The 16,346-nt window shown below is 44.5% G+C and overlaps 1 protein-coding gene across 4 annotated transcripts in view; it reads left to right on the top strand.

Moving 5' to 3' along the window:
* Positions 1-16,346, top strand: part of GckIII (Germinal centre kinase III) — a 77,575-nt gene that overhangs the window by 39,136 nt on the left and 22,093 nt on the right. The window contains exons 1-2 of one of the 4 annotated variants that reach the window (XM_018031623.2): positions 6,806-7,101; positions 15,175-15,662. The exons of 2 other annotated variants lie outside the window; for them this stretch is intronic. In XM_018031623.2, the coding sequence (XP_017887112.1) occupies positions 15,387-15,662 (276 nt within the window). In that variant the 5' untranslated portion in view covers positions 6,806-7,101; positions 15,175-15,386. Of the gene's footprint in view, positions 1-6,805; positions 7,141-15,174; positions 15,663-16,346 lie in introns of those variants that run through there. One more of the 4 variants, XM_026817022.1, reaches the window with a different exon arrangement.

The following is a 16,346-nucleotide window of genomic DNA, read 5'->3' as shown; positions in this document are numbered from 1 at the left end:
TTTTAAAAAATGCGTTTCTAAAGTGCATAAACTTTTGGGATTGACTGTATAGCCAATACATCCTTAACGATTTTTCAAACGCGTCTGTACCCCGTGCTACCTTCATGCTTTACGATACGCTCAAGCTTTCCAGTCATGCGAATGCAAATGTGTGGTCGAGAATTTCATTCAGCGATGCGTTTAACCCTACGAAAACGTATTTCCCCGCAGTTGCTCGTAGCCTCTCCAGAAAAATCGAATATCCTACGAGCCCTTATCCCACTTTCGAGCTACCCTTTCTTACGGCTTGCCAGCCATCCGTTCTACTTCAAGCCTCGTAATGCCAGAATTGGCAAGCTTCCTAGAAACTCGCGCCATGCGGTGGAACCCGAGGCCAATTGGTATTCCATCCCCAGAGCGCGTGTCATCAAGTATTTACTAACGATTGCATCCCTTCCGATATATCATTTATGAGCCGGTCGGGCGACACGAGGAATCGAACCTTCCTCCTGTGTTTAGGATGATAAACTTCGAACGAGAACGCGGCCAGATACATCTCATCCAGCTATAAATCTCGTTTACCCGAAGAAGTTCGAGGCCTACTTAAATTGCGATTTGACTCACGTAAGATTGAGGTGCCACGTGGCTCATAAATACGCTCAGTCGAATGCCCGGAGAAGAAAGAGCTATCTCCGTTGTCCTGCACGAGATTCTTATGAATAATTTACAACGAACATTAGCCAATTTACGACGCTCGATTTATTAATGGAGGATTGTCTACATTTTTGTCACCGCGCTTCCAGGAATCCGATGCCAAGTCAATGTTTAATCGAATCAAATACGGGACGATAAATAACGCCAGGGAAGCTCGGTTGAGATCGAGGCTACATAAATGACCGAAATTTTCGTGATTGCAGCACGGTCAAGTGGATAGTTCAGATTCGATGTAAATAGTTTCTATCGTTGATAGTAAACGCGCATCATTTAATGTAAGTTATAGTAAACTGCTAGCTGGAAGTTCGATTGCAACCGTATCTATAGTATTTGCCGAACTTGTTAGTGGTTCGACTGTTCGAGTAAACGATTGCTCTCTGTATCGTTTAGTGTATATCCGTATCATCGTATCAGGTATTGAACGTGGTCGTGACCATCGTTGGACCGTGCTACCAACGAATAAATTAAGTTAGACGTTACGGCATAATCCGATAAACCGGATAGCTGCATAAATAACGTGGTGTACAAAGTTTCTTGTAATTTAAAGGAAAAAGGAACTAACCCGTGCACGATGTGCACTCAAATAAATGAAAAACTGCAGTTTGCATCGCGCGGCTCCGTTGCCTCTGAAAGACAAGTTTGTCGTGTCCCGGCGGAGCTCTTTTTAAAAGTGGCTTTGCACGCATACTTGTTGTTACAAGCGTCTTCCCACCTAAGATGGATGTATTTAGGAAACTTCCGACGGCTTGGAAGATTTCACTATAGCGATACGGAGAAACTTGCGCGCTGCTCGCGAGAGAGCCACGACTCGCAGGTGGAGTTCTCGAACTTCAAAATTTCATTTATCTCGATTGCGAAGCGCGATATCGACGCTCAATTTCAATCTTTGCCGTGTGTCTGACTTCTGGCCCTGCAACGTACCCCGATGTCAAATGTCAAAGCACCGAAAGGCAAACGAATTTTACCGCTCTTTAGTTAACGTATGCCAATCGTCTTCGATGCATTTCTGCTTTGAAAATCTTAATAATTCGTTTGCGAATTTCATAAAGACGACTGCGATATCACGATGTCTTTCGGTCTGAAGCGAAGGGTAGGAAATTAGACCATCCAGCACGCGTCGAACCGGATCAATCTCGCTGTGAAATGTAATTTATTTAGGACGCGGTCGATCGTCGAGACTCTTGTCGATTGTGGCGATCGGAGGTCTTTATCCGGCAGCCAATCGACGTCGAAAATTTCATCACCGATGGAGCAAGGAGACTCGTGACCAGTCCAGACACAATTGGGGCAAATTCGTAACGCGGTCGACCCCATGAACGTATTTCTAACACTCGATAACGCGAGCATATCGATCGTGCTGCGATTATGTCACTCCTGTTCTGGCACGACTCTTCGCATCGCCTGTTCCGTTCCATCTACCGTAAAACAATTCTTTTCTTCTCTTCGTATAAGCCTCTTTCGAAAATTTTCAAGTAAGGAAAAAATTCAGGCGCTGGCAAACGGTATTCGTTCTCAATTAGACGACCGAACGAAAGATGGAGCAACACTCAGCTGAAATTTCATCAAAAGGAGAAACTGAAAAATTGGATTCGCTTTGAAAGATCAGTGATTCACTTAACATTATTCAACAGTCTTAGTAACAAAGCTTCGAGAGAAGTAGATCTCAGGAGTTAAAATAAAGTCAGATCTTATATGTATATCGGAAAATAGTTATATACTCGCAAAAGTCCGTAAAGATATTTATGGATGTATCGCGTAACTGTAAATGCGACGACGTATAGGTATATTCGATTACTCGTGTTAGTTTCAAGCGCCTCGCGATATCTCGTCGCCTTTCACTCGGCTATACTTCGCGCCATTGTGCAGCCAGGAGTTGTGCAACGATATTTTAGTTCTCCTGCATTGCAAAACGGATACGCAGCATTATACACACGTATCTATATACACGGTCGCGTATGATCGTTACCATTCCATTGTACTGTTTCCCGTGACATTCCCATTTAATTCAAACGACATATTTCATGGATGCTACTCATGAACTACTACTCGAGATCGGATTTTTGCATCGAATGATCTTCACAATCGGCTAGAAAGTTCACTTCGCACTTTCTTCAAACCGTTAGCATCGCTCGGCAATTAACAAACACGGCCACCATGAAGTATTGTGATCTCTTCCAGCGTTCACAGAGAGATACCGCGCGACCGATCACCGTTGTTAGCTTCCATTCTCCGATCGTTCAACGTCGCTTATAAATACGAAAGAACAGAGAGGCCCGTTCTCTTGTACGTTGTTTTTATACGGTTATGCCGTAAGTCAAAGCCTGAGACTAATGAACCATTTATACGTGATGGAACACTGCGACGACGCGACGGAAAGTCGGCCCTCCTGAATTCATGTTCTCTCGTGTCTTGTTGAGAACGGCCGTAAACGCCGGACGGGGGAGGATTTATTTGCGAGCCGGCCTCGCAAAAATACGTCTACGCGTCGCTCGGATTTTAAATCGCGTTCGTTGATACTCGTCATTATTAAAATTCATTCCACAGAGACGATACCATTAAAATTTAATAGCCGGCCGACGATACGCGCTTGTGATTCAGCCCTTGTGTCGAGCCATCGCCCTCTGGATCACTCTTTCCTACTCCAACTTCCATCTCGATAAATCCTATGAGAAATATGACTCTCAAATCTCTTGTACGAAATAAACGCGCTGCTGGTTGGTTAATAAGTTCGTGTAGTTTTGTAGATTAAAAAAACATTTTTTTCTACGTCAAGAGTCCCTTGTATTAAAGCAATTGCAACTCTTTAAGAAGCAACGAAATATCAATCTTTTTCGTTGATGTTATTATTAAATCGACGTCGCCACAATAAATTTTTATTTTCACGATGAACCTTGATCACGCTAATGTCACTCGAGCGTTTTGGGCCTTCAAGCTTCGAAGCCATGAAATTGCGCTTGGCTAAGGTTCGTTCGCCCTGAAGTTGAAGCACCTCTTGTCTCGTTTCGTCCACCGAGAAATACGTTTAAGTGTTCCTCGACGATATCACGAGGCTCGAGTCATGATTAAAATTTATAAGATGGCTCGCGCTCGTTGCCAACGTGCAACGAACGATCGGTTCGCACGCTTTAAGAATAATTTTCTCGATGAGCGCGACATGCCCCCGAGTATTGCCCGTACGGTGATTAAGTTTATCGTGATCATCGTGCTCTAAATTTCTGCGTATAATACATACATCCGTATGTGTATCGTATCTCGATCGGGACGCGACGAACTCGAATGATTTTTTTATGGATCACGTCTCTATAGATTCGAGCGCGAGGGTATCAGCAGTTGAAATAAGAGCCGACGTTCAGGTGCGATCCAATTCATGGAGGAGCAAGCTTGTTTGTTATTCCCTCTCGTTCCCTTTGGTAGCGTCATTGATTTCTCGACGCCGTTCGACTCAATTCCAAGCGATAACTTCAATTATGACCTATCGATTGCGATCTATCCACCCATTGCATGATTGCCTCCATGAAAAATTTAGAGAATGTATATATGTTCGCTCCTAACGACCGGCGTAATCTAATTTGTCCGGCCTTCACTGTCCAAGGAATCGTTGGACATGAATTGATTTCATTGTTTTTAAAACAATGAGTCAGTTTGTAAAGCTCAGTAACAGAATTCTCGGTGCTGGGCGAGCAGAACTAATATTGAAGCAGTCGAATCTAGGTGTTTTCATTCATACATACGATTTAATAACGATCGAGAGCACGAAAGTAAATGGAATTTCAATTCCTTCTGCGCGATCAAATCGAAAGTCTCGACGGCGGTGCTCGATAATTCACATCGGTGTTTGCAATACCACGATGTTCGACGGAGCGATGCTGAAGAATATCGAAATAAAACCGTGTTCGCCAACGCGACGGTACCTGGTCCTGAACGTTGCTCAACCGTGATCTTCGAACAATAGCCTATCGAATAATGCGACTTCCCGTTGTACCGTTTGCTTCCTTTTGCTCCATAAGCGTAAACAGGATTCTGTTATTCTTTCGTACTGCCCGCAATTTCATCAGCTAGCACTTTCGTGAAATTGTACGATAACATGAAAAGCACTCGCTTATTCTTGGGAATTCGATCCAACCATAAATCTAGTATTTTTCGAACCGGGATTAGACCCTCTCTAAAGCCAACTACACGACGGAGTCACGTCAATTATTCGCAGATGAGAGACAGTCCATATTATTACAGTCATTAAGCTGTTCGTTAGTAGGCACGTTGAGTTGGTTTACATCAAAACTGGAGATAGGAGTTCATACCGTCTAATTGTAAGTATACGCTGTCGCAGTCTGCCGCTGTAGAGATATTACAAAATATTACACGCCCACGTTCATCGGCTATCATTAGCCGGTAAAATTTCATCACCGGGCGCGCGCCAGCGTGGAGCCGATTGTTTCTCTGCAATTGTAATCGTAACTCCCGTCCATTATCAACGCGATCACCGCGTAATTATTACGTCTGATGCGTTCGTATCGCGGAAAAGAAAGTGGTTGTCGGTGAAATTATCTCGCACACAGTCTCGTACATTGCAAGCTGAAGTAAATGGATAGTAAATCGTTCGGACTAGGGAAGAGGAACAAGAAGATCGGTGTTAGTAGAGTACTTATCGCGTAATAGTGAAAATCCATTAACAACGGGAAATGCCTGCCGTTTATTTGAATTCATTTGTTTCCGGTTCGTTGGTTCGCGTTCGGTTACTTCGTAGTCTTTCAATGGTAAACGCGCGGCTTTGAATCATCAGTGATTCTAAATAGCCGTCAATCATTTCCTGCGAGTTGATTTACATAGGAATTCACTACTTTTTCTTCGAGCGCTAAGCAAAAAGTGTTCGACGTGCAAATAATAAAACGGCACGAAACGAGCCGAGTTATTTCGTATGCACCGCAACGTTAAATGCCTGTTTTTTCAACAAGATTAAAATAATTGGACGACCAACAGAAGTATTGGTCGGTTTACGTCGGCACCGAGGTCGGCCGACCGAGTAGTTTCAATTTTACCGGGAGTTTATGAGTCTGACGAGTGAACACATATCGCTCGAGGTCTTTATTAAATTCATACAAATCCGTTGTGTTCTTTGCCGGCAGGCTGAGAATGATTTTATGCATTTCGTTAAAGGTCAAAATAGTTTAATATATTTGATTTAAAGAAGTTGTAAATGAGCGTTTCTGTCGCTGAACCGTTTATTCGACCTAATTCGATTTTGCAACTTGGACGGCGTTCGAATCAACATTGACTCGATAGATTACGTTCACGCTCAGTAAAGCGTGGTCTCTTAGACCGATCGGCATGTAATTTCGTAATCATTGTCATCGTCGTGGCCGGCGGCCCGTAAGCTCGATCACCGATCACAACCTTTTCAAGGCCTTGAAGGAGGGGCTCCAACCTCTTGCGTATCGCGTGTCCCATTATCGTTTCGATCAAGGTTAACACGCTTATGAATATTCACCCATTCCAATCGTGACGTTGTGATAGGTATCAAAACGAACCGGACCGGTCGCCGTTTTGCGTCACCAAGAGGCCACGAACCCATACCAACTTTTATTTTGCTTTCGATCAGTCTTACATACCGGCCAGCAAGAAATAAGAATATAATTGTAGGATTCGAGAAAAAAATTCTTACCAAAAGTCACGAGACGCAAGACTTAAACATTTTAATTAACATAAATGTGTCTATGATTTCAAATAACGATTGTAAATCAGAAATCTCAATTGAAAATGGAATAACTCTGGTCTCTTTTCTTGAATTTAACAAGCCCTTAGTTTCTACTTGCCATTTTCTAATTATCTAGAAAAGTACACGGTCAACTCATCCGCAATTCTTCCTGTTACGCTTAGACCAAGTCGCTCGGGGAATCAGGTTTTCTTTGCAAAAGACAAGTCGTAAGAGATCTCTGTTCGCTAGTCGAACCCGGAGCAACGAGTTTACGGTATCTATCGGGTGTCGGTATCGTCCAGCGACCATTCTCCAGGCCTTTCCCCTTCTCCGATCCTGTTTGATGTCCCACGGTAAGCCGCTCGCAGCGGTCTCTCCCGCGCCTTTCTTCGCGCTGCGCTGCACCGCGTGTCAGTTCGAAAGCAGCCGCGGACAATAACTGACAAGTAACCGGTCAGCTAGTCCAGCCGTTCTGGCTGCGAAAAACCGCGTTTCTTTCTCGCGATTCGTAGTTACGTTCCACGTTTCAAAGTGTAACGTACACGGCGTGTCCGCGAAAATGTGAGCAACTCCCTTGCGAAATGGATGAAACGTGAACAGTGTAGTGCGAACAGAAAAGAGAAATGGATTTAGTGTTACTAGTGAACTCGAAAAAGTTCTACGATGATCGCATAACTAACCGATAGTGAACGCCTGTGGAAAGAGTCGGGCAATCGGTGAGTGTCGAGCAGTGATCGATGGATCGACTTTTCCAGGTCTGATCCGAACAAATAATTCGTACCGAGGGCGATGTTGTGGAATGCAGAACGAGTTGAAAAACGAGAAGGAATATCCGCTTGATAAACGCGCGTACTCGCGAGAGAACATATGTTACATCAGGGTGGTACGCACGATTATCTTGTCCGTTCGCGACGATAAACTTGCGCATCGATTTGTGGAGAACACCGACGCTTCGACACATTTTCTCGCATCGATTTCTTCGAATCATGTCCCGTCATCCGACGGAACGTTGTTTCTTCTTAAGATGCTTCAGACAGGGGAAACGTCCTCGAAAACGCGACAGGCAATTTTGTGAACGAGTATTGCGCGCTCGCAGCATGTTGACATTTAAATGTCAAGCAGAGGGGCAGGACGTTTATGCGCACTGTCGTGCCTTCGCGAGTCAATCTTAGGATGTTAAACGATGCCACTTCTTACTATGTATCTACGGGTTTTATTCCGTTGCTGGTTCGTTGCTTCTGGCACGACGTTTCCGTGACAACAGATTGGTCGATGATATCATCAGAGACGATGTCTTGTTCTTCTCGCGAGGAAAACGAATTCCTGGCAATTGTTTCGGTCGGTTGAACGATCGTACGACGTCCCGGACAGGACGTGGTTGTCAGGATAAGTAAGGTAGTGGTGCTTTCGGGCACGGTAGGTTAATTCTTCTATAGTGGTCGAGATATCTAGAGCATAAAATGGCCTGTACAGGCTTTGCCTGCCGCATCTAGGCGAGAGCACCTCATGGCCGTGAGAGAAAGAGAAAAAGACTGCTCGAAATAATTATTGTTCCCCGCTGAGGGATCGGGTTTTCTCGTTGATGGCCCTGCTGCCTATCTAAGGATAAGAGTAAAAAAAAGCAAAACGATCTGATGGCGCGCCGGTAGGAAGGTAGAAATATTTCTGTGGAAAGTAGCCGTGTTCTCGAGAGAGGAAAAGGATCAAAGAGACGCGTTCTCGTTAAAAGTCAGAAAAACGTGAGAAGATGCTGCTTGGCGTGGCACAGGAAAACCTGAGCGCGGAGTTTTCGTGATTCCGCGGGCCTGTGAATTTTCATAGAGAAAAAAAAGGGGAGGCCAAAGCGACCCGAGGGTCGTCCGGTGGAAATGAGTGAAAGTGGTCGTTACTTAACTCTTCCATCCGTCTAGCGAATGAAAAGCGCTCCTTCGACGCTCGTAATTAACCGGGAAAATATTCAAGGATCGCTGTGTGCCATGCCTCACTCTGTGTCTCTCCTTCTCCCTTTAGTAACGCGCTTTAACCTCCGCGATTTGGTTGTCTCGCTTGGCAATGCAGAAACGGCTTGTCCTGCCGCACTGAGGAGAACAACGAGAAAGGGAGGAACGGGCCAGGGGGACGGCTGGATATACATGGCAGTCATTGACTTTCGTTTAAAAGTCCCAAAGAAAAAATACCGGTGAAACAGCGTTGACCCACGAAAAAATAATAAAGTGCGCGCTTTGAAACCCGTGCATGTCGATACGATGCCACTTGAAAATTCGCGTTTTTCCCTTTGGTCTTTTGTATACAAAGCTCTTTTTATCGTATATAGAGCAATACAGTCGCTGTTTTTTGCAATAAACAGACTCGATGTGAATGGAAACAAGTTTAGTCACTGACCGTTTATTAATCGTAATCGAGATTAGAGGAACGTTTCGTTCCATTATTAATTTGTCAATCGATTTGATAAATACGTACCGAATCACCACGAATATATCTTGCATAAAATTTTCTTTTGAACAACGAATAGTAACCAAAATACTTTTCGAGTACTATTTTTTCGAAGAAAAAACGAGTTCTCGTTCGACGCGATCGCTTTTATTGTATGTTCGTCGCCGGTTATCCGCGCAACGCAGCTCGCTCACTTTCACTGGCAACGCGCGGAAAGAGAAAAGGGATCGAGACCTGGCTGCGTGACGTTATATAAATTAGGCATTTCACGAGTCCCGCATTGTTCCTTAAATCTTCGTCACGTTCTGTCTCCTCGGCAGGATATTCGCGTTACGCTCGTCACGATCCGGCGTCGGATCGATTTTACCTCGTTGCATGAAAAGTCGCTTTCTGTTTTGCGGACGTATATCACGCGTGCAAGAAGTGATTCAGAAAAACATCGAGGATGTTCTTCAGCAATTGACTGTAATTGTTGAATTGACTTAAATAGTAATTAGACTGTACACGGATAAATCGGTAAAGCGAATGGTATACGTTGGTCGATGCGTGGTCGCGAAGCAGGTTCGAGCGAAAGTCAGTGACCGATATTCTTTTTATCGCCTGATACATGTATATCATACATATATCCGCGCCTGTGCACCGGTACCGGCGCGTTTGCATTTCCTTTTTTCGCGCATGCCATTAGAAAATTTCCTGGTGCAGGAAATGTAATTCAAACGTACTGAAAAATCGCGCAGAGAAAAAGAGAGAAAAAACGTGTCCCATCGAACCTTGTGTCTGGTTTTCAGGCCGCGTCCGCTATTTCGCGTTATAATTGATGCATAAAAATGTGTTATCGGTGTACCTCCTCCTATGGGTTTAACGAAGCACGTTTGTGGAAGCAATGGCCGCGCGTCGATAATCGAGCAAACACTTTTTGCAATGAAAGCTGGAAGTGCACCTGGTATACAATTATTTGAACGCATGTTTCGTTTACGTTTTTCCATTGACGTCGTCTCTTTACTCGGTTGTTTTTATCGATTATGCACGGAGAGGAATAAAAAAAACGCACGCGAGAATTCCAGAAAAATAAATGAATCGACGTTAAAACAGTCGATAACAAAGGCACGATATTATTTCGCAAAACGTGTAAGGCAGAGAAAGCGCCGCTTTCCTCGTTCAATTTCCCTCTGTTACGCGTCGATTCGATTCAGCCGGTCGGTCGGTCGATCATGTTTCGCGATGCAGCAGGTGCCGGTAGGCCGAAGAAACGTTAATTCTAATCGCGGCAGCGCTTCTCGAGGCGAGGCAACACGCTCAACGATACCGTTATGCCAGCTGCCGTTCAAAAATTACACAAGAAGTTATTGTACGTAGTAATGGAAGCTACGTGTACAGCAGGTGCATTCGGCCTGTCGGTGTACGTACGCATGCACTCGTGTGGGTTGTTTCGCTGGCGCGAGTCGAAACGAAAAATTGTTGGCGCTTGCCGAGAGTTGCATCAGTAAAAACGCCGGGGATCCCTCGTCCGCGTGCTATGGAACACAGCCGTGCATCGCGAGCGCGTGCTCGACGTAATGAAAGTCGCTAATTTTTCCTGCGATTTTCCCCGCTACCGCTACACACACAATGCGAACGTGAACGGCAACGTTTCAAAGAATGCCCGAGTTTCCCCCAAGACTTGATTCCGTTTCCTTCTCTCTTCGCTTAGAAAGGCATCTTTCTGTTTCGGGTGCCGCTTCGCGTACGTATATACCTAAATAGTCACCTGCGAGCGTGTAGTAGAACGATTAAGGGGATTAGGTAGCCCCAGTTTCGCCGACCAAAACCACTAAGTCAGGCGGCTGGAATTTCTCTGCTTCCTCTTTTTTTCCTCTAGTTGCTTGCATACGTATTCCGTCCAATCGTGGAAAGCGCCTCATTCTTCTCCAAAGAAGAGAAACATGTGGTTGCGATACATACCTGACTCGAGCGATTTTCTATTGTGCGGGGAAATGTGTCGCTTAAAATGTCTCCTTCAAGGCACTTAAGAAATAGGACGATTTTCAACTGAAACCAGGTATTTCTTTTTACGGTAGATTGAACTACGCTTCAACACTTCCCTCGGTTGCTAGGCGGGATTTCTCTGTGAGCCAGTCTGATATGAGATTGCGACCAGTACTTCGCGAATTCGCTTCTTTCGCGAGTTCCAAAGATTTGATAAGTAACAATCAAAAGGAGAGATTGTAATGTACCACGAGATTGAAGTGAAATAACATTTATCTTCGAAGAGGAATCCATGTCCGAACTGATTGAAAGTCGATTTCAAATCACTTTCAAGTTAGGAGTTTCAATAGTAGCGTAATGAACTTCAGCTCCGAATAGTCCGCTATAAAAATGTCAAGGTACATAATACGTATCGACAATAACCGAACGAATGATCGACCGAACGCCTACGGTCGGGCCTTCGAATAACAGTAGGTAGCGTGTCTGACCATGAATGCGTCAATCCACTTAACCGCGAAACGTGCTTCTCGAACAACGTATCCCTACGAATTTTTCGCGTCTATGAACGATTATATTCCGTAGCTCACAAAGGAAACGCGTTTCTCCTGTACCGTGAACGAAACCTCGGACACCGGAGATTCCTTTCCCAATTCAACACGGTGCACCGTAAAAAGACAACGTTTACCAGGGCTATTGCGCGGCCGATCCCACGGCACATTGCGTTCCCTAATAAAGCCACACGCTTTCGTATCCGCCTACGCGTCACGATTAACAATTATTAACGGTCGCCTATCGAACAGCAAGCCAAGCAGGAAAGCGTGTGTGCATCACCTGAACGCACGTGCAACCAATCGAGCCCCAATTATTCCGAGTAACGGAGGGACGGACGACCTACGGACATGCGACATGCGACGGGCGTATGCATTTTAAAAGAAACACGTGATTATCCTCGAGACGCCTTCGCTGCATAACTATAGTCGACTGCGCGTCCTTCTAGTAGACCTTCATCTAGGAAGTCTACTTTACAACTGCATTGGCTTCGTAAATACTGACGGTTTCCTCGTAATTGTGCACGAAGTTCGCTTTAAATTGTATGCATAGGAGAACGCGATTACTTGTAATTATATGCATAAACTTTTACTGTTTGGACGTGTAATATTGTTGAAGGAAATCATATTCCGGGATGGTTTTTAAAGTTCATTGCTATTCTTCGCATTTTCGAAAGAGATTCATCGCATACAAATGAGATTGTAGTCCGTCGCATGATTAATTCAAAGCAAATGGTGCGATTATCCCCGCTATCGTGCAGCGTAATGCATCTTTCCTTTGTCTATCCGTTGACGGCGTTCCCACGTTTTCACTGTTCGTAACGGCGATACGAGAGCAAGGTTTTCGCGATGACGACCAAAAACGAGATTTCCTCTTTAGCCCGAACTTCGATCTTTGGTAAACAATGCGAAAGTAATTAGAGGACCAAAACGTGTTCCCTGCTCTTTGATCCTGCACCAGACCAAAGAGACTATTTAACGAGAAGTTCGAAGTCGTTCCTCTGTCTCGAACGGCGATTCTGCACCATGAACGTGAACGACGCGACGGTGCATTCATTTAAACTTTCAATTTATCGGTCTGTACTTCGGTGCAAAGACTGTTGCCCTGTTTGTATCGCGTTGCTCTTTCGTTAAAGAGTTTGACAAGAAACTTTCGAAGCTCGTTTGGCCGCAAGCTTAATTATCTCCAAACGTCTTTCGCGACTACAAATAAACGGCGCGATGGAATCTGTTTCGAATACTTTGCGCAATTTATGCGCCTTGTTACCTAACTTCACAGCCGCGAGGCAATTATATTAGACCTGTTTTCAAACACCTGCATATTAACGTGGCGTTGCGTTTGATAGTAACCAACCGCCTTCACCGCAGAACGTTAGATCAATCGCAATAATTATGCAGAAATCGACTAGAGAGAGAGAGAGAGGGGGGAAAAAATGAAGAGAACTGTAACAAATGATGCGAATGACCGCGATTGTTGAAAATGGAAAAAGCGCAACGACCGCAAACGATACTTTTCTCTTGGACGATCGAGGATTAGAACACGAGAGGACGAGAATCCCGAGTTAATCACGGTTCGGCTCGGTGATTTAGCGCCGTCGCCGGTGTGAGTATCGATGCGATGGTGCAGCGAACTCGATCTTCTACATCTACGCAGACTTAGCCGGAAGCTGCCACCCTGAAAATTATTCGAGCGTGTCCGATCGGTTGCGTGATCACGAATGACGTGACGCGTCTATTCTTCCTAATCCCGATCGATGGGTCTCGATCTCGTTTGTTCCCACTCCCCCCCCTCGGTACCCGGTCGATGTAATTTAGGTTAATTCACCGACGTCCTCAGCTTCCTTGTCGTGCCTCGCACTCGCGTAATTAATCACGCTCCTACTTTTTCTCTCTTAAATATTGCTTTTGTCAAGATAAAAATTTTCACGTCGGCTTAACGCGTAGAAAACGCGCGATACGTACAACGATCGTTCTTTTTCCCTATTTCGTCGCAGCCTCGAGGATCATTACTCGGGACAATTTACCGTACAGATTGGCAGCGGGTCGACGTTGATAGATCGAGAACATCGTCGATTCATTACGCTGAATATTCATTAAGGCGAAACCACTTTGCTTCTGGTGAATGAATTTAAAATGATCACCAACTTCGTGGAAGGATGGTAGCGAAAATTGAGGATCGAATTTATTGTTAGTTGGAACTATTCGACGTCGGATTTGGAATACCGTTTTTCACGTCTTCGATGGAAGATTTTCGAACTCCCAGGCGACTATCTTTTTTTCGTGACCGCGTTCACTCGGCCTATGGACGCTCGATATTCCGTTCGTGTGCCAGTGCAAATTGAGATTCAATCTCAATCGCGCTCCCTGCACCCCGAATCTTGCCCCCTGCTGACCCAGATTATAAGCTCCATCGATGCGACCGTTCAGTGGGCCTAATTTTTATTCTGTTGACCGTATTGTGTTTTGGCACTGAACTTGCGCCGTTCCGTTTAAACGTCGGCCACTTTTGTGGTTCGAGGAACGGATCGAACGGGTGAAAGCACTCGAGACAGTTCTGTGAGCCATAAATGATTTACTGCCGTTATCGAGAACGTATAGATCCTCTGTATTATCTGAGCCGTATCATTTTTAGTGGACAATGCAGAAATTCTGCCCAAGGTTTTATGACTGAACGTTTTATCGCATGGAACGATGATGATAGAGACGAATCTGAAGCTGAAAACTGTTCTCGTAAAACTTGGAACGTGCGAACTTGAAGCTGCCGTCATTTTTTTAACTGCGCATAAATCTTTTTCCTTTCTACAAAACAGTACCAGCTACTCTTTTCCTCGCTTTTGTCTAACTTCTGGCCCCGATAACTCGCAGTAGAGAGAAGACACAGGGGTTTTGGACGAAGACGAAAGAAGGCGGTTTTTAAGGAAAAGCAAGAGAAAACAAATTCGAACGAACGATTTTCCGAGCATATACCTGCTCTAATTTTCCTTATAATTCTCTGTCCGAGGGACTGAATTAGTTTTCTGGATTCGAAATAGTCTTCGAGGACGTTTTTAAATGTTCAAGGCCACTGGAGAATGTTTCTTCGTCGAGAAAAATATTTGTTCTGTAAGCGATAGAGCATTAGCCTTCCGTTCACATAAATTCGATGTATTAATCCGGAAAAGATGTCAATGTCTTTGTACAAATCATTCAATGCAAATGGAACGTAAAGAGAATCGGTCTCTTTGTGACGCGTTTCGCAAGTAGACGTTTGTCCCTGTAAAAAATGCGAAAACTCTATTGGAGTCTAGTAAAAATAGATGCGCCGATATCGATGATAATCTGGGTCAACCGAGAATGACATCGATCAGACGAAACCGCGTCAGAATCGAAATTCAACGCACGGACGTATCGATAGAACCTGGTGGCTTGTAGGTCGTAACGGGGGGACACGCTCAGGGCGGGGTTCAGCTTAAAATCATTTCATCGGTTTTCATTCACTGTATCACTGACACCGAATTTCATCGACATTCTGTTTCAAATACGAATTTATAGTGTATAGGACACATATTTATCGATGAAGTAAGCGTGCAGTGATATCAATTATTGTGGGAAAACGCTTCTTCTATTAAAAGCATGTGACAGTTTCATATACGAATTTAGTACAAAACGCGGTTATGATTCTCCTATGCGTCTGTTCTTCGTTAGTTCGGCTTCGCGGTGTCGTTCCGCGATAAGATATAACAGCTCTAGGCGATTTTATACGGTATCTCTCGTTCTGGAATTTCGCAAATCCCTTCGGAATTTCATGTTATCTCGGATGAGAAAAAAAGGAATGAAACGAAATATAGTAATATCTGAATGCAGAAAAGTGGCGGAGCGCGAAGTGCCGGAGGAAATTAAGGTCTCAAATGTGCGGCAAGAGAGTGAGAGAGAGATTACAATAAGCCGTCGCAACGTAGGAAACAGCTGCCTTTGCGGAATGTTAATTTAGTGATTGAAGCCGCGAGTGTACTGATTTGACATAACTACGACCAACGGGAAAACGAAACAAAAAAGTGGATAAGAAAAAGGAGAAAATGCGAAACGGCGGTCAACAGCAGCAAACGGCGGTAATGGCGCCGCCGCATCTGAACGGGTCCGCGCAATTCGTTTCCGGCGGTTACGTCGGCTACGTATCGCGCCAATCATGGGGCCAATTTCAAGGGCCGCAGCATCCGAGGAACACGGCCAGGCCTCTGTCGCATCCACCCCCGCCGCCCTCGAGACGGGAGAGCCAAAGACCCCCTGGCAATCCTAAGAATACGTCCCTTCCGCATCCTAAGCCGGGAATGCATAGAAGCACCACCCCCTCGGTGAGTTTAGGCTACATCTTTTACACTCCCCAGCTTTTTAAAAAGAAGTTCTCGGCTTATTGCTCACTTCTTGACTATTGGCGAAAAGCAACGAATTTAAAAATATTTAGTAATATATAGTATTCGATGGGATAGAATTAATTTATGCACGATGAAAAGAAACTGTGACTTTATTCTGTCGTGGAATATTAACTTCTGGCACACAGACTTAATCGCGTGACGTCTATGAGAATACGTTAAATTTCTTAAAACTACCGTAGAGAGTGTTTTGAAACATACTTGTTATGGATGTTGGACGATTTACATTCGACTAGTTTCGGCTACCGTAAGCCGATCGGTCACGGTGAGAAAAAGTGTGGAGAACAAGCAGCAGAGAAAGAGAAAGGTAAGGGAACAGGAATCCTCTTATGCGTGGCGTGTATCTAGAAGAACACGTTGTAGAATACCATATGAGGTTTAAAATCATCCGTGAAGGAATGTCAGTAAACCTATCTGGTGTCTTACTCATACTCGTTTGTCATTGGATTAAGAAATCTATTCTATGTTATGTTCAAAACATACAGTCTCTTCTAATTTAATATCGACTGATATCATAACGTATTTCACTCGTACTTCCATTTATTCTTCCAAGAATTTTACAAGATTTTTAAAAATGTTGTGAGGGTATCGAGGAGTGAATGACTA

The sequence above is a fragment of the Ceratina calcarata genome, unplaced genomic scaffold (assembly GCF_001652005.2).
Source record: "Ceratina calcarata isolate Rehan_Ccalc_2016 unplaced genomic scaffold, ASM165200v1 scaffold554.2, whole genome shotgun sequence".
Taxonomy (NCBI): domain Eukaryota; kingdom Metazoa; phylum Arthropoda; class Insecta; order Hymenoptera; family Apidae; genus Ceratina; species Ceratina calcarata.
This window is presented reverse-complemented; position numbering and strand designations above follow the sequence as displayed.